At 37.9% G+C, this 26,215-nt stretch overlaps 1 protein-coding gene across 1 annotated transcript in view; it reads right to left on the reverse strand.

Moving 5' to 3' along the window:
- Positions 1-3,567: 3,567 nt before the first annotated feature.
- The window catches only part of LOC107717812 (oxysterol-binding protein-related protein 5-like), a 56,172-nt gene continuing 33,524 nt past the window's right edge, over positions 3,568-26,215 (reverse strand). The window contains exons 3-21 of the mRNA XM_016524681.1: positions 25,520-25,601; positions 24,306-24,407; positions 24,022-24,225; positions 23,858-23,942; positions 23,612-23,774; positions 19,592-19,793; positions 12,387-12,571; positions 12,191-12,272; positions 10,761-10,859; positions 10,426-10,522; positions 10,231-10,329; positions 9,595-9,692; positions 9,425-9,514; positions 8,452-8,588; positions 7,471-7,650; positions 6,030-6,159; positions 5,828-5,942; positions 4,704-4,806; positions 3,568-4,592 (exon numbers count right to left, since the gene is read on the reverse strand). Of these exons, the coding sequence (XP_016380167.1) occupies positions 4,457-4,592; positions 4,704-4,806; positions 5,828-5,942; positions 6,030-6,159; positions 7,471-7,650; positions 8,452-8,588; positions 9,425-9,514; positions 9,595-9,692; positions 10,231-10,329; positions 10,426-10,522; positions 10,761-10,859; positions 12,191-12,272; positions 12,387-12,571; positions 19,592-19,793; positions 23,612-23,774; positions 23,858-23,942; positions 24,022-24,225; positions 24,306-24,407; positions 25,520-25,601 (2,389 nt within the window). The 3' untranslated portion in view covers positions 3,568-4,456. The remainder of the gene's footprint in view (positions 4,593-4,703; positions 4,807-5,827; positions 5,943-6,029; positions 6,160-7,470; positions 7,651-8,451; positions 8,589-9,424; positions 9,515-9,594; positions 9,693-10,230; positions 10,330-10,425; positions 10,523-10,760; positions 10,860-12,190; positions 12,273-12,386; positions 12,572-19,591; positions 19,794-23,611; positions 23,775-23,857; positions 23,943-24,021; positions 24,226-24,305; positions 24,408-25,519; positions 25,602-26,215) is intronic.

Consider the following 26,215-nt stretch of genomic DNA (forward strand, 5'->3'; position numbering starts at 1 on the left):
CTCTTCTGTCAGTCATGCATGGGTCACGTCCACCTTTAAGGATCTATTGAGGTTTCATCATTTGATAGACAATTTGTCCTCAGGCATCAAATCTTATGTTCACGTTTTGTTGTCCCAGAAAGCACATTACACTACTGTAGGAGGAAGGAATTCTTTTGTGTAGAGTCCAGCAAATATGTGACCTAATTAGGCCTTGCGTTTTCAGAGTGTTTCCGTCTTCCCCCGCATGTATCCGAACACAAAGGTCCAGTGTATGCGCCCACTCGCAGATATGTAGCCTGAAGGCCTTGGCGTAGTTGCAACTACTGTTGTCCTTCCTAGACTTGTCCATCAGTGTGATGGGCCGACAAATGGCATAATGAACTGAATGATCACCATGAAGACAAATAAACAAACAGTTACCAAGTAAACGTATATCAGATGACTCGAGGCTAAAAAATGCTAATCTTCATGTGTTTCTGCATTGGTATCCCCAGAGACTGCATTAACATGACTGTGCAACATAACATCCTGACACCAAGGGATCATGGGAGAGATGTTGAACTAAAATAGCATTTGTCTTCTAACCTACGGCTGTATTGCTTGAAAGTGGATCGCTGACTCACACGCTCCCAGAAAACCACACCCAACCTCCGGCTGGAGGCTTTTTCTGCAGTCATAGTTTCCATGAAAATCAACTCGATACCCGCAGGTGGGTTGAGACAGGTTGTCTCTTATTTCTATTTTCCTTTGACCAGATCAGACAGCAGACCGCAAATATTGCACTTTCATTCCACAGGCCTGCATTTATACAAGGAAGTGGAGGAAGGAAGGGGGTTTTCAAACAGTAACACACTTTTTACCATGTCCCGACAAGCCCTCCGACTGCCTGCTGTGACAATAAAAAGACTTTGAACCAGAAATTGAACTTGAACTTTTTGCCCATCTCTTATGCACAAAACACACCATCACATTGCAAGGGATTGTGGGTAGTTGACATATGATTGCTTAGGTGTTTTGGTGGGCGCCAGGACATTGCGAAGAAGCTGCTAAGGTGTTCTAAGTGATTTAGCATGCTGCTAAGGTGTTCTAACATTGGTTCTGAATGGCTTCTTCCCTACTACAGTATATAGTAACCAAAAAAAAAACAATATACGAGACAAGTACTATGTCCAGATTCACAGTATTCATAAAGCAGTAGGTGAAAACTACAGATGACCTACCATTTCCAACAAGATTCTGAAATGCACCTCCATTGGACACTTTACTATCCCATGAGGCCTCAGGAGAGGAGCTGTGAATGCCTGTGAAATTATGGCACCGTCGGTCACATGACAATAGCAACATGGTGAATGTAATGCATTCATATTTCATTCATACTATACAGAACACACTTTTAACACAATAAGTTTATATCTCATCAAATGTATCAACTCCGTAAACGATTTTGGATGCACCTTAAGTGACTGCTACTGCTAACATGTTGCTAATGTGTTTTTGAGTGGTTAGCATGTTGCTGAGGTGTTTTGAGTGCATGTTAACATATTTCTGAGGTGTTCTAAGTGGCTGCTACCGCTAGCATGTCAGCTAGGGTGTTTCCATAGTATTACAAAGCAGTTGCTAAGGTGTTTGTTTGTTTTTCTTGATTTTCTTTCTTACTTAAGAATTCTTGAAAATAATCTTTCTTTAAAATTGTAAATAAAGTTAGGATAACCTCCAACTGACATTCAAATTATAATCACAACACTTGCTACATATTACTTCTTATTAGGAAGTGTATGGCTTTCAAATAGGCTACTGGCAAAATGGTGAACAACCTTTGTAAAACTGATCTAAATGTGTTTATTATTTTATATGTGAATGTTTCAAAAATGACAAAGCAAAATGTCGAAATGTAAAACTTTACTGTGATGCTGTAATTGCAACAATCATTAACAAACAGTGAGCCATTGACATCTCATTCATTTCAGTTGTCAGACAAGATAACATACTGTGCTCTGTAAAAAAGGAAAAAAGGAAATGAAAAATTATTTGAAATTCCAATGGGTTGAACTATGGCTCAGGAGTGCAAGCATCATTCAAGCACAACTTTCCTATATGAATCCTGCATTGGAAGTTTTGTACTTTGACCTTAATATTTCCCCTCAAAGGGTCACTCAAACTTCACAACAAAAAACTTCAGAAAGAGAAAGCAATTTGATGCTCAACTGTACTTGCTCCCAGAAAACCTGAATGAATGTGTTCTTAAAAACAGTACGATTATATATAAAACAAATCAAGTGAAATGATCAAATAAATACATTATCAAATTCAGTTGTTCCAAACAAAGATATACTCTTTCGATTAATCAGTCACACCTTCATTATTGAACATATCGCACTTCATCCAAGCAACTTCAATGAACTTGGAACTTCCCAGAAGGCCTCACGTGTCCCTATTGTGACTGACCTACCCAATGCCCAACAAACAGTCATGAATATGAATATTCTTATTATGGCAAGCTGTTTTAACATTTAATCCTTACAACATACTAGTATCTATTTGCATGCTACTAGTACCTATTAAACAGATACTAGCACTTTTGATTAGATACAACTTATTTATTACATACTATAACTTAGTACTTATTCAACAGATACTAGTACACATTTATTAGATACTAGTACTTATTCTAAATGTTACTAGTAAGATTTTTAATTGAACTCTACAGTGGCCATAACATAAGATGAGTCAAAATGAATTGTGACTTGTAAGATAAGAATTGCTACTAGTATTTTTATATACTAGTAGTTATTCATTAGGTACTAGTACTTATTGTACAATTTTTTTAGATACTAGTACCTATTATTACATTACTAGTATGTATTCATTAGATACTAGTACTTATTGATTAGCTACTAGTACTTATTCATTAGACACTTGGACCTATTAAACAGATGTCAGTACTTATTCATTAGATATTAGTATTTATACAACACATAGTAAACATTTATTATATACTAGTACTTATACCAAATGTTACTAGTAAGATTTTTAATTGAACCCTACAGTGGCCATTCTTACTAGTCATAACATTAGACAAGTAAAAAAAGATACTAGTGTCTAAAATACTAGTACTAGTAACTAATGAATAATTACAAGTATGCATACTCTTTTATTAGATACTGGTACCTATTTAGGTCCTTGTTTCTAATGAAAAATACTAGTATTCAATAAATATGTACTAGTATCTAATTAATACTTAATAGTAATACTTAAAAAATCACTACTCATTATTGTAATACATACTAGTTAGATCTAAATAGTTGATATGTGAGGGAAAGATTTCCATAGAAGTCAATAGCAAAAATTTGAAATATGTTACTAGTAACAATAGAATAGACACTAGTTACTACTGAAATAAGTACTAGTATCTAATGAATAAGAACTTGTATCTAATGAATAAGTACTAGTAGCTAATGAATAAGCACTAGTAGATAATAAGTACTAGTAGCTAATGAACAAACACTAGTAGATAATGAATAAGTACTAGTAGCAAAATAATAAGTACTAGTAGGCTAATGAATAAGAACTATTAGCTAAAGAGTAATCACTAGGAGGCCTAGTTAATGATTAAGAACTGGTAGCTTAAGAATAAAAACTAATAGCTAATGAATAAGAAAAAGTAGCTAATGAATAAGTACTAGTAGCTAATGAATTATAACTAGCTAATGAATAAGAACTAGTACTTAATGGAATACATACTAGTAGCTAAAAATATATACTAGTAGTATGAAACTGGATACTAGTATGTTTTAAGGATTAAATGTTAAATTGTCTTGCCATAGTCTTATGGCTGATTGTTCATTCTGTTATCGTACTGCTTTCGCCGATTCTGTTAATTTCAGCTACATCTACACGACGCATTTGGTGTCAGAGCATTGTTTCCTTTGTGTACAATCAAGTTTGTAAACATTTACTCTTCTATGTATTGTTCTATACAGAAACACCTTTTTGGTTAAATAATAAAAAGAGCAAATTTGTGTGGTCAGAGGTTCACTTGAAAGCATAATAAAATTGCACTGGTGGACTTCACTGCCTTTTCGTTTCTTTTTCCTAGCTTTTTGGCATCAGTATTAAGGCCCGATGTATAAATGGAAGAGGAGTTTGTGGGAAACACGCACACAGACACACAAACCCATTCAACTGCATTCAAATATGCCACAAATACATGACCTATATTGCAGAGAAAGGGAAGTACGTAGGAAAGAGAGAACACGTGAGTTACCGAGAGTGGCAGTACAGCGTTTTACATCCACTCTAATTATCGGTCATATTAATTAAAACAAGAGTCTCTTTCTCTCTAATTGAAGTGCTTAGTGCTTGATGGTGCGGCTACGGTCGGTAGCAACATCGCGACGGGGCATTCAACGGGCTGTGTGGCGGTGATAGTTTGGCTGTGTTTATTGCAAGGCGATGGTCGCTAGGTGACAGCATCTCAAGTGAAGACGTAGTTGATGAGTAGCTGGAAGAGCAACAGCATGCAGAGGATGAGACAGTGGCGGCCGCTCAAGGACTTGCTCTCCTCCGCCGTCTTGTGCCGCGTGATCTGACGTCCCAGTGCACTCAGGTTTCTGAAGATAAAGGGATCAGTGTGATTAATATACGATATTGAATAGCAGAGAAACATGTAGTTATTATGCCGTCAGTAATGATGAGTACAGTATGTCTCAGGCTGTACTTGCCTCTGGATGTCCTGCTGTGTTTTCTGTATAGCTGCTACCGAGGTCTCTATGAGGGCGATGTCCTTCACTTCTTTAGTGCATCTCGCACACTGGTTCATAAAGCCTGAGGAAGTCAAAATGAGATATATACAAATCTGAAGACTTGAATTGTTTTTGAATTTTATTTTAAAAAATACATTTATTTTTGATTGTGTATATATATATTTGTTTTCTAATCCATACTTTTATTTTATAACATACTGTTTTATTTAAAAATAAATATTTTGTATTTAATACATGTTTTTGTTTTATAATAAACTTTTTTGTTTTAGAATAAATATTTATTTTGCTTTTAGAATACATATTCTATTTTAGAATTCATACTTTATTTTTTATTTAAAAATATATAATTTTATTTAATAATACATTTATTTATTTTAGTATTTATTATTTTATAATAAATTGTTTTTAAATCTTTTTTTACCTTTGTATTCCATTATCATATCATTTTTATTTTATAATAATTTTTATAATATGGCTTTTATAATAAATATTTTCATTTTACTATAATTTTGTGTTTTATCTTATCTATTTTATTTAAAAACACATTTATTTTATTTTAGTTTTTTTTTTTTTTTTTTTAGAATAAACTGTTTGTTTTAGAATGAGTGTTATTTTAATTATTTTGTTTTATTTTAGAATAAATATATTTTAAAATATTTTAATTCATATATTTCTTTTATTTGAATACACATTTATTTTAGAACAAATTGTTTCATTTTAGAATAAATTGTTTTATTTTAGAATAAATAATTTTATTTGGGTTTATTACTCTGTCTAATCAGCCCGATTTTTAATAACTTTTTTATAGGTACTTAAACGTCCAAATTGTTTGTATCGGTACAGCTAGTTTACTGTAATATACAGCGTAAAGTCAATTTCTTTTAGTCCGTTACAGTCTAATGGATCTGAGACACATAAAGCACAAAGCGGATGGTTGAAGTTTGAAAATCTGATTGGATTAGTCACGTCTGAAGCTTTTGTAACAGTCTACCGTCAGACTGCTGAACTATTTTAATTGCCGGAGGAACTATTTATTCAGCTCTTAGAATGGAGCTGTGTTTGTGTATGGCTTGATGACTGGCCTTCGTTGTCGGATGACTCATGGTTGGGTTCTGGTGTGCTGCTGCTGCTCTCTGTGTTCTGACTGCAGCTGGACGGCTGGCTGCTCGACTTCCTGTGTTTGCCATTCACCCGCACCTGACAAACACACACGTGTGTCAACCAAACACACCTTGAGGGGCCAGCAGGTCACCTACATGAACACTAGGAACCTGTGGGACTCACCTTCTGCTGTGCAGCCCAGTTTTGGCTGTAGGCGAAGCTGCTGCGCTGGCGCTGGGATTTCTCTTTTGTCTGGATGACGCCGTCTTTCTCAAACTGCAGCAGACAGTGCTCCGGATCCCACGCCTCAGTGCTGAGAACAGAATTGGGACGAGGAGATTATTAGTTACTGGAACACTGCCAAATTTGTGGTTCTGTAATTTTTATTTAGCAATAAAAAAATGCTTGGGAAAAAAAGCAATGATTTACACATTTAAGATTAAAATATTAAAAATAATAAATAAAGATACTGTAATTCACTTATTAATGTTGATTTATTACAATAAACAGAGTAAAAATTATAAAAATAAATAAAATATACACAATTTTCTATAATATTATAGTTAATAATAATAATAATAATATGTAATAAAAGCATATACATAATTGAAAAGTAGGGTATCAGTTAATTTTGCTTTTATATTATTTTTCTGTAGCATTTGTGTATGATAATTAATAAACGTCTATATTTGAAAAATAATAAAACAAAACACACACACACACACAATAAATTAATATTCATAATATATATATATATATATATATATAACAACATTATAGTATTTACTATAATTATTAATAATAATAATACTACTAATAATATATAATAAAAACATATACACCACTGAAAATTTGGGTATCAGTTAATTTAGTTTCTATCATATTATTTTTCTGTAGCATTCGTGTATGATAATTAATAAACATCTATACATGACAAATAATAAAACAACACACACACACACACACGCACGCACGCACGCACACAAATTACTTACAATTTATTCATACAAATAAATAAAATATATATCATTGTATATACATATTAATAACATTATAGTATTTACTACTACTACTACTACTAATAATAAATAATTAGTATTATTATTAACAATTCATAATTTAATAATATATAATAATATATTATATAATCAAAAGGTAGCACTTCATAATAAGGTCACATTTGATAACATTAGTTATTGGATTACCTAACATCTATTAATGAGCAACACATTTGTAACAGCATTTATTAATCTTTGTTAACGTTCATTAACTGTTCATTTTTAACTCACTTCCATCAAATAATATTAGCAGACAAAACTATTGATTTTAATAATTTACTAGTAAAAGTAAAAACAAAAACAAAAACAAAACAATGAACCAAGATTAAGCTTTAGCAGCATTTTTCATTGTTAGTTCATGTGAACTAATGATAACCAATGTTAACTTATGTAACCTTATTGTAAGGTGTAACAAATAAAAAAAACAAACAAAACAAAACATACTGTACATATACACCAATATAAATCGGGCTATCAGTTAAATTAGCTTTAAAGCACATTATTTGTCTGTATTGTGTGTGTGTATGGTAATTAATAAGAGCCTCGGTGTGGTCTTGTGGACGTACTCGGGGTATTTGTAGTGCCACTCATTGGTGTCGGAGTTGAAGGTGAAGAGTCGTGGGTTCCATGGCCGCTCGGCTCGCTCTCGGGCCTCCTGCCGCTGAGCCTCTTCCAGCACAAACTTCTCCTGCGTGGCTCTCATCTGGTCTTTATCGTTAATGGCTCTGGTCACATGCCGCCACAGCCTGCAGGAAAACACACCAAACAGCCATTACTGCTCAGTCACAGCACATTTCACAGCTCTCTGATGTGCTATAATATGAACCAGAACATAAAGGTCATATTTAATGATGCTTTGCAAAGTTGATTTAGAGGTCAAGATTCAAGAGATCTAAGAGTGATTTGTAGTCTTCAACAAGGTTTGACTGGTTAGCATTAGCAGTAGCACACCTGCTGGTAGATCCTGTAACTACACCAAAAACATTCTTCTCCACTCACAGTCATGTATTAGCCATGTATTTTGACAACACTTATGCTAATATTTCATTTCATTATTGAACATGTTTTACTAGAGCTTAAGTTTTTTGAAGAGCCCCCGGAGTGAAACACATTTCTGGCTTTTATTTTTTAACAAAAATAGCTTAGAAATAAAAAGGGTCCCACTTTATATTAAGTGGACCTAATACCTGCGTACTTACATAGTAACTAGATGTGTACGTAGTATGTAACCAAGTGTAAGTACACATTGGTACATAGTATCTACAGCTGTAATATTTCTGTAACTACACACATGTAACAACCCTCCGAATGGTTTAAATGAATGGTAAATCACAAATCAACTTGCATATGGATAATCTACACTAGTCAACATTTGAAGTGTATCAAAACCTTTTTATCAAAGTTGTTCTAAAGCCTAAAACCAAAATGTGTCTTAGGACAACTTTGATGAATCTTTTTGATCCACTTCAAATGTTGCCTACTATATTTTGCAGCTCTCTCTTTCGCTGTTGTCTTTAACCCTTCCGCTTCTGAATGTGTCTGTGCACCTCTCAGACTCGAACGCCTCCTGCTGGTCCACCTGCACCACCTGTCTCTTCAGCCGCTGTCTGCGTATGTCTGGACCGGGGTTCCACAGCACCTCCTGCTGGCCCGTCCTCTTCTCAGTCAGGTGCACTTTACTGTCCTGCAGAAAGACGTCTGTGAGATCATGTGCTGTCAACCGCTCTGATAAGCAATCTCGGAACTTGTGCACTTAAGTCTGGCCTCCATTTCCCCCATAGGAATGAATAAAGTTCTGTCTTATTTCTAGGGATGTAACGATTCACTCAACTCACGATTCGATTTGATTCACGATTCGATTCACAATTTTCTTTTTAACAAAATGAGATTTAAACAAATTATAAATTAAATGTGTCCTTTTATTATTGCTTGGACAAAATGCTGCACATTTCTTTGTGAAATTGAAATATAACACTATAATAATATACTAATATAGCACTTGCATATTATTGCACTTTTGTTGGTTTTGATTGCTTCTATTGTCCTCATTTGTAAGTCGCTTTGGATAAAAGCGTCTGCTAAAGTTCCCCTCAGACATGGATTCATATAAACTACCCCTAAATGAATCGCGATTTTTTTAGCATCTCAACCGATTTGAATCGTCACATATTTAAATCGATTTTCAACCGGCTCGCGGTTAATCGTTACATCCCTACTTATTTCCTCTTATCTTTGAAGGATTGCGTTTGACACATCTTCCTGTAAGCTACTGATGAAACAAGCCAAAAATACAAAATACTTAAAATACTGACATTTCATAATCAAAATGTGTTATTTTAAAATAAACATTCTTACGTAATTAACTATTTTTTTTATTTTACAATATATTTTATTTTAGATTAAATTATGATTATATCTTATTTATTATTAGCTTTATTTTATTATACTTTATTTTGGAATTTATAAGAAATGTTTCTGATATGACTGTTCTTTTATGTAAGTGTCTGCAATGATTCTTACCCAGTGCCCGTCCACTGTAGCCAGAACGTCTTCCCCCAAACGGATCTTTCCAGAAATCTGGTTAACGTTGCAAGAGCTGCCAAGAAAAGGCTGGAACAGAGAAAAAGACAACAGTTGTAAGATCATAATTAAAAACATAAATAAGTCGCATAATTAGGTTTGGGACTTACCTTCAATTTGTATTCAAGTTCTGTGTAACATTGTGTTTTTTCACACTCAATGGTGATTTTCCCGCCAAGTTCTAATGTCATTGTACCATACAGAATCCCTGTAAGAAAGACACAATTTCCATGTATTAATGTTTCATGAAAACATTAACATTGACAGGTATTATTTATGTGTGTATGTGTATAAAACAATTAAAAAAGACATTATAGTATTTAGTAATATTAATAACAAAAACAACCTAAATAAATACAGCAATTAAAAAAGTAATATATTAAATTTGAGAATAAATTATGATTTTTATTTTATTTTATGATATTGTTTATGCTTTCTTTAAGATTCTAGAAAAAAATGTTTTGTTTTAAAATAATATATTATTTTGTTTTAGAAAAAAAATTATATTGACAGTTTTCTTGTTATTTACCTAATTTCATTGCAAATAATAAAAATATTAGCATGTTTTTGCAATTAAATGAGAGTGAGTAAATAATAACAAAATAATGTAGGATTTGTTTTTTGATGTTAAAGAATAAATAAATGTTTTATTATTTGTGGGTGTAGTATTTATTACTATATACTATATATAAGGCATCATTTAAAATTCAGCACATTATTTAATTATGAAATTTAGGGTCCATCACCTTTACAGTGAGCGTACGGCATTGTGATGATATACTCTTCATCTCGGGTGAGAAACAACAGCCTGGCCTTTCCATCGAGTATAGCAGACAGCGAGTTCCCTTTAAGAAATCACACTGAACTTACAACCAACATCACAACAAAAGCACACAGGCTGTGTATGAAAATCACTGCATGTCTGCATGAATGTTATATACCATAAAACTTGGATTTGGCCAGAATGCTTCCAGTAATGCAGAATCCGTCCTTCCTATTGCTGATGTAGAAAGCTGAAACTGGAGGGTGATGAGAAACCTGAAAGTACAAAAGTCAACCGCTTATCGGTTTCCATTGTTATTACGAACAGAGACTGTCGTCATGTTTACATTGTATGCAGAGGAAGACAGACTAACCACTTCACACTGCAGACATTTAGACAAGCAGAAAGTGTCCAAAAACGGAATATCAGTATATTGTTTTAAAATGCCGCTGGGTTTGATCATTTTTATTTAACGCAATGTCAGATATTTGAATTGTAATTGTAGAGTCTCACCTGCTCTGCGATGTAGAATGTACAGCTGTCTGTTTGTGGATGCAGCCAGCAGCATCGAAACATCTCTCCTAGAATAGGGTTGTACGGTTTCTTCAGCCCCTGAAAGACATTCGAGAAACACAATTAGTGTCAATATAAACCATACGCACACCCTAATGATAAATACATGTCTTCAGAAGTATACACTACTGTTCAGTTTTGTTGTTGTTGTTGTTTTAAGGAAATCAATAATCTATCCAGCAAGGATGCATTAAGTGAAAGTAATGACATTTATAATGTTACAAAATAATAATAATAACAATAATAATAATAATGTATCAGTAGAACAAATTAATGCTGTTCTTATGAACTTCCTTTTCATCAAAAAATTGTCACAAATTTGTCACAGCTTCCACAAAAATATTAAGCTTGCATTAAAATATTAATTTTTAACATTCATAATAATAATAATAATACATGTTTATTGAGCACCAGATCAGCATATGGTAATGATTTCTTAAGGATCATGTGACACTGAACACTGGAGTATTGATGCTGAATATTCAGATCTGCATCACAGGAATAAATTGCATTTTAATATATATTAAAATATAAAACAGTTCTTTTAAATGGTAGTAAAATTTCACAAAATTTTACTATTCTACTGTATATTTTTGATGAGCAGAAGAGACTTCTTTCAAACACATTAAATAAATCTTACCAACCCCAAACTTTTAAACAACATATTTTGGTGTTTCCAGTTAATTTTTAAACATTTTATATTAAAATGACTTTTTTCAATTATTTTGTAATAAATATACTGTTTTGTTTTTATAATAATTACATTGTTTTATTTTAGAAAAAAATATTTAATATTTTTGTTTATAAAATTTATTTATTTTAGAATAGCTTTATTTTAGAATAAATATTGTTTATTCTGTGCTGTAGAAAAAATATTTAATATTTTTGTTTATAAAATATATATTTTTATTTTAGAATAGCTTTATTTTAGAATAAATATTGTTTATTCTGTGCTGTTCTTTTCAACTTTCTATTAAACTTTCTAATTCCTCAGTTTCCACAAAAATTATGAAGCGCCATTTTAGAAAGTTTTCTGAAGGATCACGTGACATTGAAAAATGATATAATAAGAAATTATAAATTACATGTAAAATGTATTAAAATGGGAAATGGTTATGTTACATTATAATAATATTACACAATATTATTGTTTTTACTGTTTTCAATCAAAACAATGCCACCTCGGTGAGCTTAAGAGAATTCATTCAAAAACATTTAATAACTTGTCAACAGTTGTACATTTTAGTGTTTTTGTCCAGTTCTTTTTATGCGATATCCCAAAATATGCATAAAAATCATGTATGGAAGCCTGGCTACTGTGAATTGGCTTGTGATTCTCAATCTAAAAATGAGCACTTCACCCACATCACCTTTGGTTTCTTGTAGAAGCCTGACAGATACCAGCGCAAGACCTGCTTCATCCTGCTGTACGGGCTCTCCTCCATCACAGCCCTGAAACACAAATATATACCTTTATCTCTTCTCCAACAAACCCAATGAAAGCTAAACCTGCCAGTCTCAGTAAAGTGCGTCTGGTTGCAGTAGTGATGCTCATGAGGTGCTCACTGGGACAGCAGGTCGGCATGATAGTAGTAATCCGACAGCTTGTCCAGAAATGAACGCGGCTCCAGGATAAACGTCGGCAAAACCACTTTAGACAAGTCCATCCCTGGCCTTAGCTGCTTCAGGAGAGTCCAGATCAAACCCTTATTCTCCTCAGAGACTGTCTCCACCTGCGACGCCTCGCCAGCCTGTGATCACAACAGAAAATATACCTTAATACACCTTGAATGCAATGCAAGTCATTTTGGATAGAAGCATCTGCTAAATGCATTAAGGCAAATGTACCTATTGTCATTCATGTTCTTCTAAATAAAAGTTGCTGTTGTTATTGACTGATTTAAAGGTGCACCAATCAATTGTTTTATCCATTTCATTGGCCAATACTACATTACTCTTTGACTTTATACTGACCTCTATTGGTGTGGATGTAGAATTAGTTTAGTTAACAATGCAGTCATGGAAATGCCATATTCACAGGCATGATTAACTTGTTCTGCAACTAGAAGTGTTCAATATTTGGGGCTTAGTAAAATAAAGTGAGTAGTATTTGGCTGGTCATGTGATCTTAAAATGGCTGCCACCATGAAGAGGACCACCCTATGTAGAATAAAACAGCTATTTCTAGACAAGGGGACTCATTTATAAAACACACATTTGATCGGATTTGATCCTAAATTCTAAGGTTTTCCTCCTAGGTCAAAAGTGAATCAGGATTTAAAGGCAAAAACAGACATGAAAATGTTTTTATGTCATATATACCAGTATCTATGTTCCACCTTTATTTGACCCTCTAACTCTAGCACTTTCTATTCTATTTTAATTCTACTTTATCTATATTTATCTTATTTTTTTATTTTTTTATAAAAAACAAACAAACAAACAAACACTAGCTTTCTATTTTTTTCTATTCTATCTACTTGTTTTTCTTTGTGCGTGTGTGTGTGTATATGTGTGTGTATGTGTGTGTGTGCATAATATATATATGTATGTGTATATATATATATATATATATATATTGTTCGATTTTTTTTTTCTAAAAAAAATGTTCCAGATCAGACAACAATTTGCACCCATTTTTCAAAAATATTCCACTTCAATAATTGTTCATTTTATTTGGAGGCTATATTAAATGTTGAATTGTAGTATCCTTTTTTCATTCAGAGAATAAGAAAATGTTTGAGGATATTTCACATGTTTATGACAGTTTAGTTATATCGTAGTTTACGCAATTAGTTTTGGTACCAAAAACTGCATCATTTATACTTTCATGTCATTTAATCGCACTGTATCTGATGTGAAACAGTTTGGTGCCAAAATCTTTCTGCCAATATTTTCAGTTTAGTTCTACAGTAGTTTATGTAAATAGTTGGTCGTGACGACATAGGGGGTTTACTTGAGAGCCCCAATTCGCTCTGACTTTCAGAGAAAACGCCAATGAATTTTGGCAAGTGGATTTTGCATACCTGAGCCATCCCCCATGCATACGGGTATAAATAGGCGACAGCTGCATCCACTCATCAGATTTTTGCTTCGGAGCCGAGTGGGTGAATGATTTCTTCTCCACAAAGCCTTTTCATTTTGACTGGAAGAAAGAAGCTGTTCCTGGTTGGCGTGACTGCACAAACAGCGGTGTCCCTGTTGATTCAGCGATTCCCCTGGGTGCTTCAACTAAAAGAGCAGTTTCTTATCACGGACGGCTCGCATCTTTTTAAAGATGCCGTTCCATCTGTGTTCTCTTGGTTGCGGTCGTTACCTGTCCTCGGTCAACGGCCATGAGCGTTGCCTTCAGTGTCTCGGCATCCAACACACTGAAGGTGCGTTCGTGGATGACTTATGCGTTTATTGCGAGCGTATGAGCATGGCTTCGCTGAGATCTCTCCTCTCTCTCCTCAAGGGGAACAGAGCGGCACCCTCTGTCTCTACCTGTCCCGGTTTCCCTGTCATGAGCAGGGGACCACCGGCTAGAGCTCTGGGAGATCTGAGGGTCACAGTGAGAGCTTCTCCGCCGGGCACGTCCCCGCGGACCTCTCACTCCTCCCGCAGCGAATGTCCCGTGCGGCTCCCAAGTGATTTCGCGGGCCCGGCTTGTGACGGTCCCAGCATATCATTCGGTGCTCCGCCGGAGGATCGGATGTCGATTGCAGCATTGAGGGATGGGCTATCGTCCTCCAAGGATGAAGATTCGGTGGGGCTGCCCGCCTTGGGTGTTGTGACCGCCGCCGAATCGGACCTGGAAGTGATGGCCGTGCTTTACCGGGCAGCCGCGAGTATCGGGCTTGAGGTGTGCATGCCTCCCAGTCCCGCCCCCTCGCGGCTGGATGATTGGTTTCTCTAACCATAACCCTAAACCTAACCTAAGCAATCCTCATGCACCTCCGGGAAAAAAGGCACCGGCGCACGGCACGGCTGTGAGCCGCGCCCGGCGCCAGTGCCTGAGGAGCTGATGAAGTCGTGGACGGCCCCTTTTTCGGCCAGAAGCCGCTCGTCTCCCTCCTCCTTCCTCACTACCCTCGATGGCGGAGCGGCTAGGGGGTAAGTAGACATTCCCCAGTTGGAGAGAGCGGTTGCGGTGCACCTGTGCCTGCAAAACGCCGCCACTTGGAGGAATCGTCCGCGACTCCCATCCAAAGCCTGTAAGCTGACGGCTGCTCTTGCAGCCAAAGCCTACAGTGCTGCGGGCCAGGCCGCCTCTGCCCTGCATGCCATGGCTATCCTGCAGGTCCACCAAGTCAAGGCACTCAAACAAATGCACGAGGGTAGTTCCGAAGGTGATGTCCACACTTGTGGCCCAAGAGTGCCATCTTTGGCTTAACCTCGCTGAGATGAGAGATGTCAACAAAGTGCGTTTTCTTGACGCTCCCATCTCGCATGTTGGTCTATTCAGCGACACTGTCGAGGACTTTGCCCAGCAGTTCTCGGCAGTGCAGAGACAGACTGAGGCCATCCAGCACATCTTGCCCTGGCATGATCCTCCAGCTGCCACCGCGGGCCGCGCCTCAACCTGCTCGTCGCCGAGGGCGCCCCCCTGCGTCCACGACAGTGCCTCCACCCCATGCAGAGACACTGTCGAGTCCTCTTGGAGGACTGAGGCGCCCTCCGTATCCCAGCCGGCCCCTAAGTCCTCTAAAAAGATGACAAAGCGGCCCTGACACGGGCAACCCGGAGATGTGGGAAGCTGCTCTTTTTCAGGAGATGGCGAGAACAGCGCCACTCCTTCTCCCTGAGGAGGGCCGGGTGGAGAATCCTTTGTTCCGCTTTGTTTCTGTTCCACCACTGGTCCAACGGCCAGTGGTACCCACATTCTCGAAAAAAAGAGCAGTTTCTTTTTCCTCCGGGTTATCAGGCTTGTGGGTTGACAGTGAGCAATGCACTGCCACCTCACTCTCACCCACGACGCCCCCTATCACCAGCAGCCAAGAGATTCATCATGCCTAAGAAAGGAGGTGGCCTTCGGCCAATCCTGGATCTGCAAGTCTTGAATCGGGCCCTTCACAAGCTCCCATTTGAGATGTTGATGCAGAAGTGCATCATCAGATGCATCCAGCCCAGGATTGGTTTGCTTACTTTCATGCCTTGATTCTTCCTCGACACAGGCCGTTCCTATGGTTTGCGTATGAGGGTCGGGCATGGCAGTACAGGGTCATCCCCTTCGGGCTGTCCATGTCCCCCCTTGTCTTTATGAAGGTCACAGAGGGCGCCCTTGCTCCGTTATGGGAAGTGGGCATCAGGATTCTCAACTACCTCGACGACTGGCTCATCATGGCCCGAGAGCAGTTGTGCGATCACAGGGACCTGGTGCTCCAGTACCTCAGTCAGTTGGGACTTCGGGTCAACTGGGAAAAGAGCAAACTCTCCCCCGTGCAGAAGATCTCTTTTCTCGGTATGGAGTTAATAATAATAATAATTCATTAAATTTATATAGCGCTTTTCTAGGCACTCAAAGCGCTTTACATAGAAGGGGGGAATCTCCTCATCCACCACCAGTGTGTAGCATCCACCTGGATGAGTTAGACTCGGTAAGTATAGCAGCGCGTCTTACCAACGAGCGCGCCCAGTCAGTGCTGAACTCAGTGCTGAGTTCCTTCAGAGGCAGGAACGTGGTAGCTCTGAAACACTTTCAGAGACTCCTGGGGCATCCGCAGCTGCAGTCACGCCGCTCGGATTGCTTCATATGAGACCACTTCAGCACTGGTTACACTCCCGAGTCCCGAGATGGGCATGGCGTCGCAGTACACTTCATGTGACCATCACACCGGAGTGTTGCCGCCTATTCAGCCCCTGGACAGACCTTGCCTTTCTACGGGCCGGGGTGCCCTTGGAACAAGTGTCCCAGCATGTCGTTGTCACGACGGATGCCTCCAGTACGGGTTGGGGCGCTACATGCAACAGGCAGGCAGCCTCGGGGCTCTGGACAGGGCCTCGACTGCTTTGGCACATCAACTGCCTAGAGCTGTTGGCAGTGCATCTGGCTTTGCAGCAGTTCCGGCCATTGCTGCAAGACAAGCACGTGTTGGTCTGCACGAACAACACTGCGGCTGTCTTGTACATCAACCGGCAGGGTGGTCTACGATCACGTCGCATGTCACAGCTCGCTCGTCATCTCCTCCTCTGGAGTCAGACGCCGCTCAAGTCGCTATATGCCACCCACATTCCAGGGGAGCTCAATCGTGCAGTCGATGCGCTCTCACGACAGTTCACGTTCCCCGGAGAATGGTGACTCCATCCCGAGACGATCCGGCTGATCTGGAGTCGATGTGGACTCCTTTCTAAGGGGCCCGGCACCATATGGCACCCGGGTCCAGATCTCTGGGACCTCCATGTGTGGCTCCGGGACGGGACGCGGCAGATTTAAGTGATCTGTCACCAGTGGTGGTAAACACGATCACTCAGGCTAGAGCTCCCTCGACGAGGCAAGCCTATGCTCTGAAGTGGAGTCTGTTCGTGAACTGGTGTTCTTCTCGCCGAGAAGACCCACGAAGATGCACGATTGGAGTAGTGCTTTCTTTCCTGCAAGAAAGGTTGGAGCGTAGGCTGTCACCCTCCACTTTGAAAGTATATGTGGCTGCTATCGCAGCACATCAGGATGCAGTGGACAGCCGGTCCCTGGGAAAGCACGATCTCATTGTCAGGTTCCTGAGGGGTGCCAGAAGGTTGAATCCTCCTAGGCCACCCCTGGTGCCCTCCTGGGATCTCTCTACTTTCCTGGCTGGCCTTCAGAGGGATCCCTTTGAGCCGCTGGACTCAGTTGAGCTTAAGTTCCTGTCTGCTAAGACAGTGCTCCTGACCGCTCTCACTTCCATCAAGAGCATTTTCAGTGAGCGAAGAGTGCCTTGTGTTCGGGCCGGCCTTCTTTCACGTTGTCCGAGACCACGGCCTGGATACGTGCCCAAGGTTCCCAACATGCCCTTCCGCGATCAGGTGGTGAACCTGCAAGCACTGCCCTCGGAGGAGGCAGATCCAGCCTTGGCATTGCTGTGTCCCGAAAGAGCGTTGCACATATACGTGGACCACACCCGGAGCTTCAGAAGCTCTGAGCAGCTCTTTGTCTGCTACGGAGGTCAGCAGAAAGGCAAGGCTGTTTCCAAGCAGAGGTTAGCCCACTGGATAGTGGATGCCATCGCCTTGGCCCACCAATCCCAAGGCGAGCCGTGCCCTCTGGGGGTGAGGGCTCACTCCACACGGAGTGTTGCCTCCTCCTATGCGCTGGCGCACAGCGCTTCTTTGGCAGACATCTGTAGAGCTACGGGCTGGGCAACACCGAACACCTTTGCAAGATTTTACAGTCTCTGCGTTGAGCCGTTCCTCCCTACTCCTAGGTAGGACCTGCCTCAGAGACCCATTCCATATGTAGTACTGCCCCAGGCCTGGGTCAGTCCATATCAGTTTCTCCACATGATACCTCCCTACGGGCAGGATGTGGTCTCCGTAGTGCCCTTCTCTGGAAAGCTCGCTTCCCCATCGTTACTGCCAAGCTGTAAACAACAAACAGGAAAAGGCGTGAAGCACCTTTCACGAAGGTCGAAATCCCTTCTCTTAAGAAAAGATTTTCTGTGGTAGGAACAGCGGCTTGGCTATGTCCAACAGCGATGTACTCACCTTTTTGGTCCCTTCGGGCTCCAAGGTCTGCAAATTTGCACTGGGGCATTGGGAAGGTTATGACCTGTGCGTAGCATTTGTCTGACACGCGGCTGCTTGTCAACATTTGCAACGCTACAAGCAGCGATGTACTCACCTTTGGTTCTTGCAGGTGCCAAGGTCAGCGAATTTGCGCTGGGGCATTGGGAAGTTTACGACCCTCGCGTAGCATTTGTCTGACACGCGGCTGCTTGTCAACATTTGCAGCGCTACAGGGTTGTGATGGGGTTCAGGTTGTGGCGCTTTCCATGGACCCCCTATGTCGTCACGACATAACTCGTAATGACCGACAGATAGGGAATGTCTCGGTTACGTACGTAACCTTCGTTCCCTGATGGAGGGAACGGAGACGTTACGTCCCCATGCCACAACCTTGAACCATCGACCCGTATGCACGGGTGGCTCAGGTATGTATAATCCACTAGCCAAAATTCATTGTTATTTTCTCTGAAAGTCAGAGCGGATTGGGGCTCTCAAGTAAACCCCCTATGTCGTCATGACATAACATCTCCGTTCCCTCCATCCGGGAATGAGGGTTATGCACGTAACCGAGACGTTTTTGTGACAAAAATTGTTTGCAAGTAATTAATGCATTCAAATCATTTAGGCGCATAGTACCTGATATGAATGGTTTTATGTTTTATGAATGCTCAATTGTTATTTTTTACAGAACAACAAAAATTTGACCAATATTTCATGCTTTTAATTTAGTCATATTGCAATTTATGCAAATAATTTTTCTCAAAAAAGTTTCAATCAGACAATAATTTGCACCCATTTTTTCATGACCCACTCAATTTTTGCTGAATAAAAATCCATCATCGAATTGTTGTATTGTTTCATGCCGACTCATAAATCCTGTTCATTTCTTTAGGTTTAAAACATTTTAAGCCGAAAAATAGCACTCAGTAAACATTTCAATCAATTAACACAAATTTTCTCTTTGTTTTAGCATGTCTTCATCGACATGACCCTTTTTAACACGTCACTGCGTAACCGAAATATAATTAACTAGTTCTGCTTAGACAAAGCAGTTCATGCAGACCAAACAGAGACTGTGACGAACTTATCACCTCTCCCATCTCTTCATGGGCTTCTTCAACAAACACCGTGGCCTGCAGGTACACATCATCCGATTGGTCCATATCGCTCTCCTCCGTCAGTCTGCCTCCGTTCTCATTGGCCCCATTGTCCGAGTCTTCATGCGCCTCCCTCTCCGATTTGTCCGAGTTGGCGTCGTTCTCCATATGGTTTTCCAACATGGAGTCATTCAAACTTTAACAAATTCACACAAACAAATGACCATGTGAGATTTGATTCAGCTGCATTTTCTGCAATTATTTTTGATTTTTATTATTTATTCTTTAATTGCTTTAAAAAAAAATAAAAAGATTTTCTTTAACATTAATCGTTCGTTCTGCTTTATCTCCGTGAGATTTATTATTATGTTCACGTTCAAAGTCCATCCAGATCAGTTGCCAAAGCAACAAACCACATGATGATCATCTTCGCGAGTAATTTGAATTACAGGGCCGTCACCATGGTCACAAGAGGTTCAATTCATGAGCGTGAACGTTATTTTCAAAATATTTTCTGCTATAGGCAACGAATCTCTACAGAGAAATATGAATCCTTTGGCTGGCAAAAGAGTCTTGGATTAATAATCTGAGCATGAGCGTGACATTAAATCATCTCTTTGTGTCCACGACACACAGAGATAACAGGAAAACCAGCTTCTGTCCTGCGTCACCAGCTGTCAGCAAGAACGACCAGCGAGCCAAGCAAAAAAACGAGTCCTTACCTTGCCAAGAATATATTATTCCTGAAACTCCAAAGATTGGTGAAAAAAAATGAGAGAACCTCAGAAAAAGTCTTTGTTTACAGTCGAAACACAGTGATTTCCCTCTTTAGTTCCTGTCTGGATTGGTGTTTGCACAGGAAAGCTCTGCAGTAACGTGTTTTCCAAAGCTGTTTTTCCTGCTTCACAGCTTGTCTGATGCGCTTGTATGAGTGTGTGTGTGTTTGTGCTGATGGTGGTGTTGGGTTTACATTCTCCTCAGCTCTTCCTGCTCCTCTGCCTGTCACGTAAACCTATAGGGCGCAGCTGATTGGACAAGAGCTTCAAAGTGGCTAGAAAGAGGCGGGGTTTGGGATATATAAATGATTGACAGCTGAAGGATATCACTGGCAAACAACATCTACTATTTCACTCCCTCTCAGGTACAGAAAAACTGTCATTTAAAAACACTTTGAATCTCATTGGAATATTATTTGATTATAATGTAGATTTGTTTTTAATGTTTGGCGATTAATCACAATTTGATGTCATGGCTATACGCCTGTGATTTTAGCTGTTGATTTTGATTGATGATATTGTAGGTCTCACAGTATTAGCACTATAGTTTTTCTAATTACTAAATATATTTATTGATTTTTTTTGTATTTAAGTATTTAGCATTTATATTACATTATAATGAATAATAAAAATATAATAATACAATAAGATGCAATAATAATAATGAACAACTGTGTTTTTTAGGGGATTGTCAAGCCACATGCTAAAAACCAAATCACAAATATATCAGAAAAAACAATATAAACTAGAAAAATTAAAGCATAGTGCCATTGTTGTCAGTTTATCAAAAACAAACAAGAGTTTACAACTTCTACCTTAGATGTTTTAGCAGACATGCAGTTTTGCTAAAGAGGTGAAACAGTATTTACTGTAACCAGGTGTACAAATTGAGTTTATAATTTTGTGCATGTAGAGAGGCAATAAAGCATTTAATATTTATTTTGGGGGTGTTGTTTAATGTCCGTCAAGTCATTAAGCACCCATTTAATGCATTAAAGGTCTCGTAAGAGCAGTAATAGGTCATTTTTACGGTAACACACTCTGAAGGTGGCTGACTATAATATTGGTTGAAAATATACAAAAGCTTGGATCTGGACACGATGCGAGGTAGATTCAAACCCAATTATCCCACATAATCACCAAGGCTCTGGAAATTGGGATCCAATGGCAGCAACATACATGGGAAGCTATATGAACTCCTTCACAAATCCAAAATATTCTACTACAATAATTGTTCATTTTATTGTTCATTTCGAGGTTATATTATTCTTTTAAATGTTTTTTAAGAGAATAAAGGCACGTTCACACCAAGGACGATAACTATAAAGATAATGATATAGTTCTAAATATCGTTCTCAATATTAAAGAATAGCAGAGTTCACACAACAGCTATAACGATAAAGGCACAGAGAAACGATATTGTTGGAATCACTTTCAGAACAATTTTTTCCAGCTGATGAACTATATTATTCTTTTAAATGTTTTTTAAGAGAATAAAGGCACGTTCACACCAAGGATAAAGATAATGATATAGTTCTAAATATCGTTCTCAATATTAAAGAATAGCAGAGTTCACACAACAGCTATAACGATAAAGGCACAGAGAAACGATATTGTTGGAATCACTTTCAGAACAATTTTTTCCAGCTGATGAACGATAAAAACATTGACACCCAATCAGAAACCATCCTGCTGTAACGAGCTGGAGCATTTAAAGCGACAGATGAGCGTACGCTTCGAATAAACAGATGATATCGTCCGCTGGCGTGTACGATAATATCTTTATCTTTATAGGTATCTTTATAGAATATTTCATGTTTGTCTCAATTTAGTCATATCTTAGTTTACGCAAATAGTTTTGGTACCAAAAAACTGTTATCTGAATAATTTATATTTTAATGTCGCACTGAAAGAAAAACTTTGAATATTTTACTACTTTTGTGTCAATTAGTCATATAGTACTTAATGCAAATAGTTTTGTGCCAAGCTATTTTTATCCAGTTTTTGGACGGTTCATTGTTTTTTAAAAGCTCTCTTTCTCTCTCTCTCTCTTTTTATAAAAATTGTGTCTGAGAATATTTCACACTTTTAATTTAGTCATACTGTAGTTTGTGCAAATATTTGGGGTACTAAAAACTATTATCCAAAAAAGAATTTATACGTTTATACACCATGTCATTTAGTCACATCATACCTGATGTGAATAGTTTTGTAGTTTTTGGAGGATACATAATTTTCTTAAATGCTCTTTTTTTTTTCAAAGAACAACAAAAATTTGACCAATAATTCTTTGAAAATTTCACACTTTTAATTTAGTCATATTGTTTACACAAATATTTTTGATACCAAAAACTATTCCCCAAAAAATCTGTATAAGTTATACTTTCATGTAAATTCGTTGCACAGATTTTAATGTGAACTGTTTTTTACCAAATGATTTCTGTGAATATTTTACTACTTTCGTGTCAGTTTAATCATATAGTAGTTAATGCAAATAGTTATAGTGCCAGTCATAAATTCATATTATTTAATGGTATAATACCTGATGTAAATAATTGTGTTGTCATTTTGATGAATTTCAGAATTTTTATAATTTAGCCATAATCAGTTATTTTAATTGGATGTATTTTTTTTAGTATACAGTATAGCAGTATTTAAAAAAATATATATTATATAAAAGTATTTTCCTTTGATTTCTATTTAAACAATTAAAAAGAAATTGGCCAAAAACGTTTGAGAATATTCAGTCATGTTGTATTACACACAAATATGTTTGTTACCAAATACTGTTCTACACTATAATTTATACTTTCAGTCACACTTTATTTTAAGGTCCAATTCTCGCTATTAACTAACCATTAACTACAACTTTTGCCTCAATAAACTACTAATTTGCTGCTTATTAATAGTTAGTAAGGTAGTTGTTTAGGTATTGGGTAAGATTAGAGATGTAGAATATGCTCATGCAGAATATGTTCTTTATAAGTACTAATAATCATCCAATATGTTAATAATAGGCATGCTAATAAGCACCTAGTTAATAGTGAGAATGGGTCCCTATACTAAAGTGTTACCACACTTTCATATAATTTAGTCACACTGAATCTGATCTGTGGTGAACAGTTTAGTTAATGCAAACAATTTTGATGTCAGAAAACGTGTACAAATGTCATTTAACTGCATTGTATCTGATATGAACACGCTCAGCGGTGTGTTGATGTAGAGAAATCAGACTCACGGAAGCAGGTCCTGGTTGGTGAGAGCCGAGCTCTGCAGCAGCTGCAGTATGTGTGAGGACTCGGAGGAGCCGCTCAGATCTCCATCCCTGCCGCTCTTCGCGGTCATCTTCGACAGGCTGGAGCAGCTGAGAGCCAGCTCCAGAGCGTCCATCCAACAACGTCCTGGAGCAAACCACAGGCTGTGATCCTCAAATGGACTCCATACTGAGAAGACAGTTTTACAGAAGACAAACGCCAATGCTCACCATCAGATTCAGACGCTGCTCTGAAGATCAGGTAATTACTAGGCAAGGGTTGAGTGATGGAGCCCACAGATTCCCCTTTAGGACCCTGAAAAAACACAGAGACCAATCAATCCCAACGATGAGTTCAAGTCAAACGTCACATTTCAGAGAAGCTTGTGTCTAACCTTCATGGCCCATATGGACTTGTCCAGCGGATGGTAGAGTTTGAAGCAGAATCCGTCCTTCTTTGAGGGTCTTTCGATGAGTTTGCAGGCGTTGAGAAGAATCGTTCCCACCCAGTGGTCTGAACCAGGTGTCTTGTATATCAGGAGAATGCCGGGCTTCAGGACGCACCACAATTTCGTCCAACTCTTCAACGTCCCCCGAATCTGATGCATCCAACAAGTGCATCTTAAAGCAACTGCCAAATTATTCAATGTTAAAATGAAAACCGATGAGGGTTACTAACCTTTAGCCAGTTGGACATAATAACCACACTTGGATCCTTAAGTGCACTGAACAGTTCTTTGGCGACCCTCTTCTTCTCCTGTCGATAGTTCTTCTTCTGAACCTACCATATGAAAGTTCAAGGTTTAATGCATTGCTCGAATATTAGCTAGGGGGCACAAGTGGGCAGCAAGACGGAAAATGTCTAAAAACCTTGTTGAACACTAGAGTGCACCATATACAATGCCAAATAACTTATTCACCACTGTTAAATCTAAACTTTAACGATTTTATTTTAGATTGTGGAGAAGAACTCTGATTGGACAATGCAAACATCACTCATCTAAAGTTGGATTCACAACAATTCAAACCTGTTTAAATTTCGCATTTAGAAACTGTATTTACATTTATAAATAATTATGCATAGTAATTACAGTATTTATTATTATTTTTGTAGTAACTTTTTATATTTTCAGTTCTAATTTCAGTTTTATTTTTAGTACTTTTTTTACATGCTTATGTCATTTTTATAGTTTTAACTTTTGTAAATGTAGCTTTATTTATTTTCATTTCAGTTTTAGCATTAGTCATTTTAGTACTTCAGTAAATTCAGAACTTAAATGAACATGAGAAATTAGACATTAAATAGAAATTCTAACTGAAATAAAAAAAGTAAGTTTTTCATCTAATATTTATAATTGGTTTTATTTCAATTAACAAAAAAAATATTTTTAATAATTTTGGTTAGCAACACTAGATGAGTGGTTCATTAGATTAAGTATTTTAAAAGTTTTAACTAAAAAATAAAATAAAATAAAACATTTTTATGAAATAACATATGTGTTTCCCATGAAGAGTGGGACATTTCTGTGTAAATTTAATTCTTTAGCACAAACAAGAAAGCAGGGATAATGTTTTGAATTTTGCACATTTAACCACTAGTTGTAAGAAGCCATACATCAGTCCAAAAATGACACAGAACGCTATTAGCCACAGACCTTTCATGCATGCAAATTGGTTAGATACAATTTGTAGCTGTTCAAAGTAAGAAGAAAAATAGACCAGATGAAAAGCTGGATTAAATATCTGAATAAATATTTCGGAGTATTTTCTCTAGTACAGGAAATGCCTGTACGCAGGTTCAGTGCCATCCACCTGTTGACTGACACCACGAACAAGCTGCTGTTTGGAGAACTGGGTCAGGAACTCTGCCTTGGAGTGGGAAGCACATTGTACCTTAAGCGATTCTTTCCTTGCCAGCTTCTCCGTGGGCGAGGAAGACTCCTTCTCCAAACCGATAAACATCCTGGATTCCGACTGAAGCCAAAAAAGAAAAATCCCAGAAAAATCCATTTAACTTTCATTTGAAGTCAACATGAGATCAAAATTGACCTTGTTTGCTTTCATAATACTTGATCCTGGGCTAAATATGACATTTCACAATATCCTGTTTCATGTTACGTCAAATGGTTTGAAATGACAAAAGTCCTACTATAATAATTATAATTATATGATGTTAGTATAACTATATTATTATAGTAATTGTGAAATAAACAAAGGTAGCTTTGTTAAAGAGCGACAACTCTTTCACACTACGAGCAAAAGGCAGCAGGCTAAATGCAGCAGGTCTGTTTGGTCAGCTGTGGGTGTCAGTTGAAGATCAGACCTAAATATGGAGAAGACAGGTTTCCTCTTAGACCCAAATTAACCTCTAAAGCAGTTCATACAAACAGTGGAGTCCAGAAAAACAACAGTAACGCTATTTCGCTGAAAGAAACAATCAATAAAATCGATAATGGAGATCATCGGCTTTAAATGATCAGTTATCAGGGTCTTTGATGTAGGTACAGAAAAAAACCTACACTGGTGTTGCCATATTAAAATAATGAAAAATGCATTTCTATCAAACATTTTTTTTTTTTTTTTTTTTTT

This window comes from Sinocyclocheilus rhinocerous, unplaced genomic scaffold, assembly GCF_001515625.1.
Source record: "Sinocyclocheilus rhinocerous isolate Xijiao unplaced genomic scaffold, SAMN03320098_v1.1 scaffold783, whole genome shotgun sequence".
Taxonomy (NCBI): Eukaryota; Metazoa; Chordata; class Actinopteri; order Cypriniformes; family Cyprinidae; genus Sinocyclocheilus; species Sinocyclocheilus rhinocerous.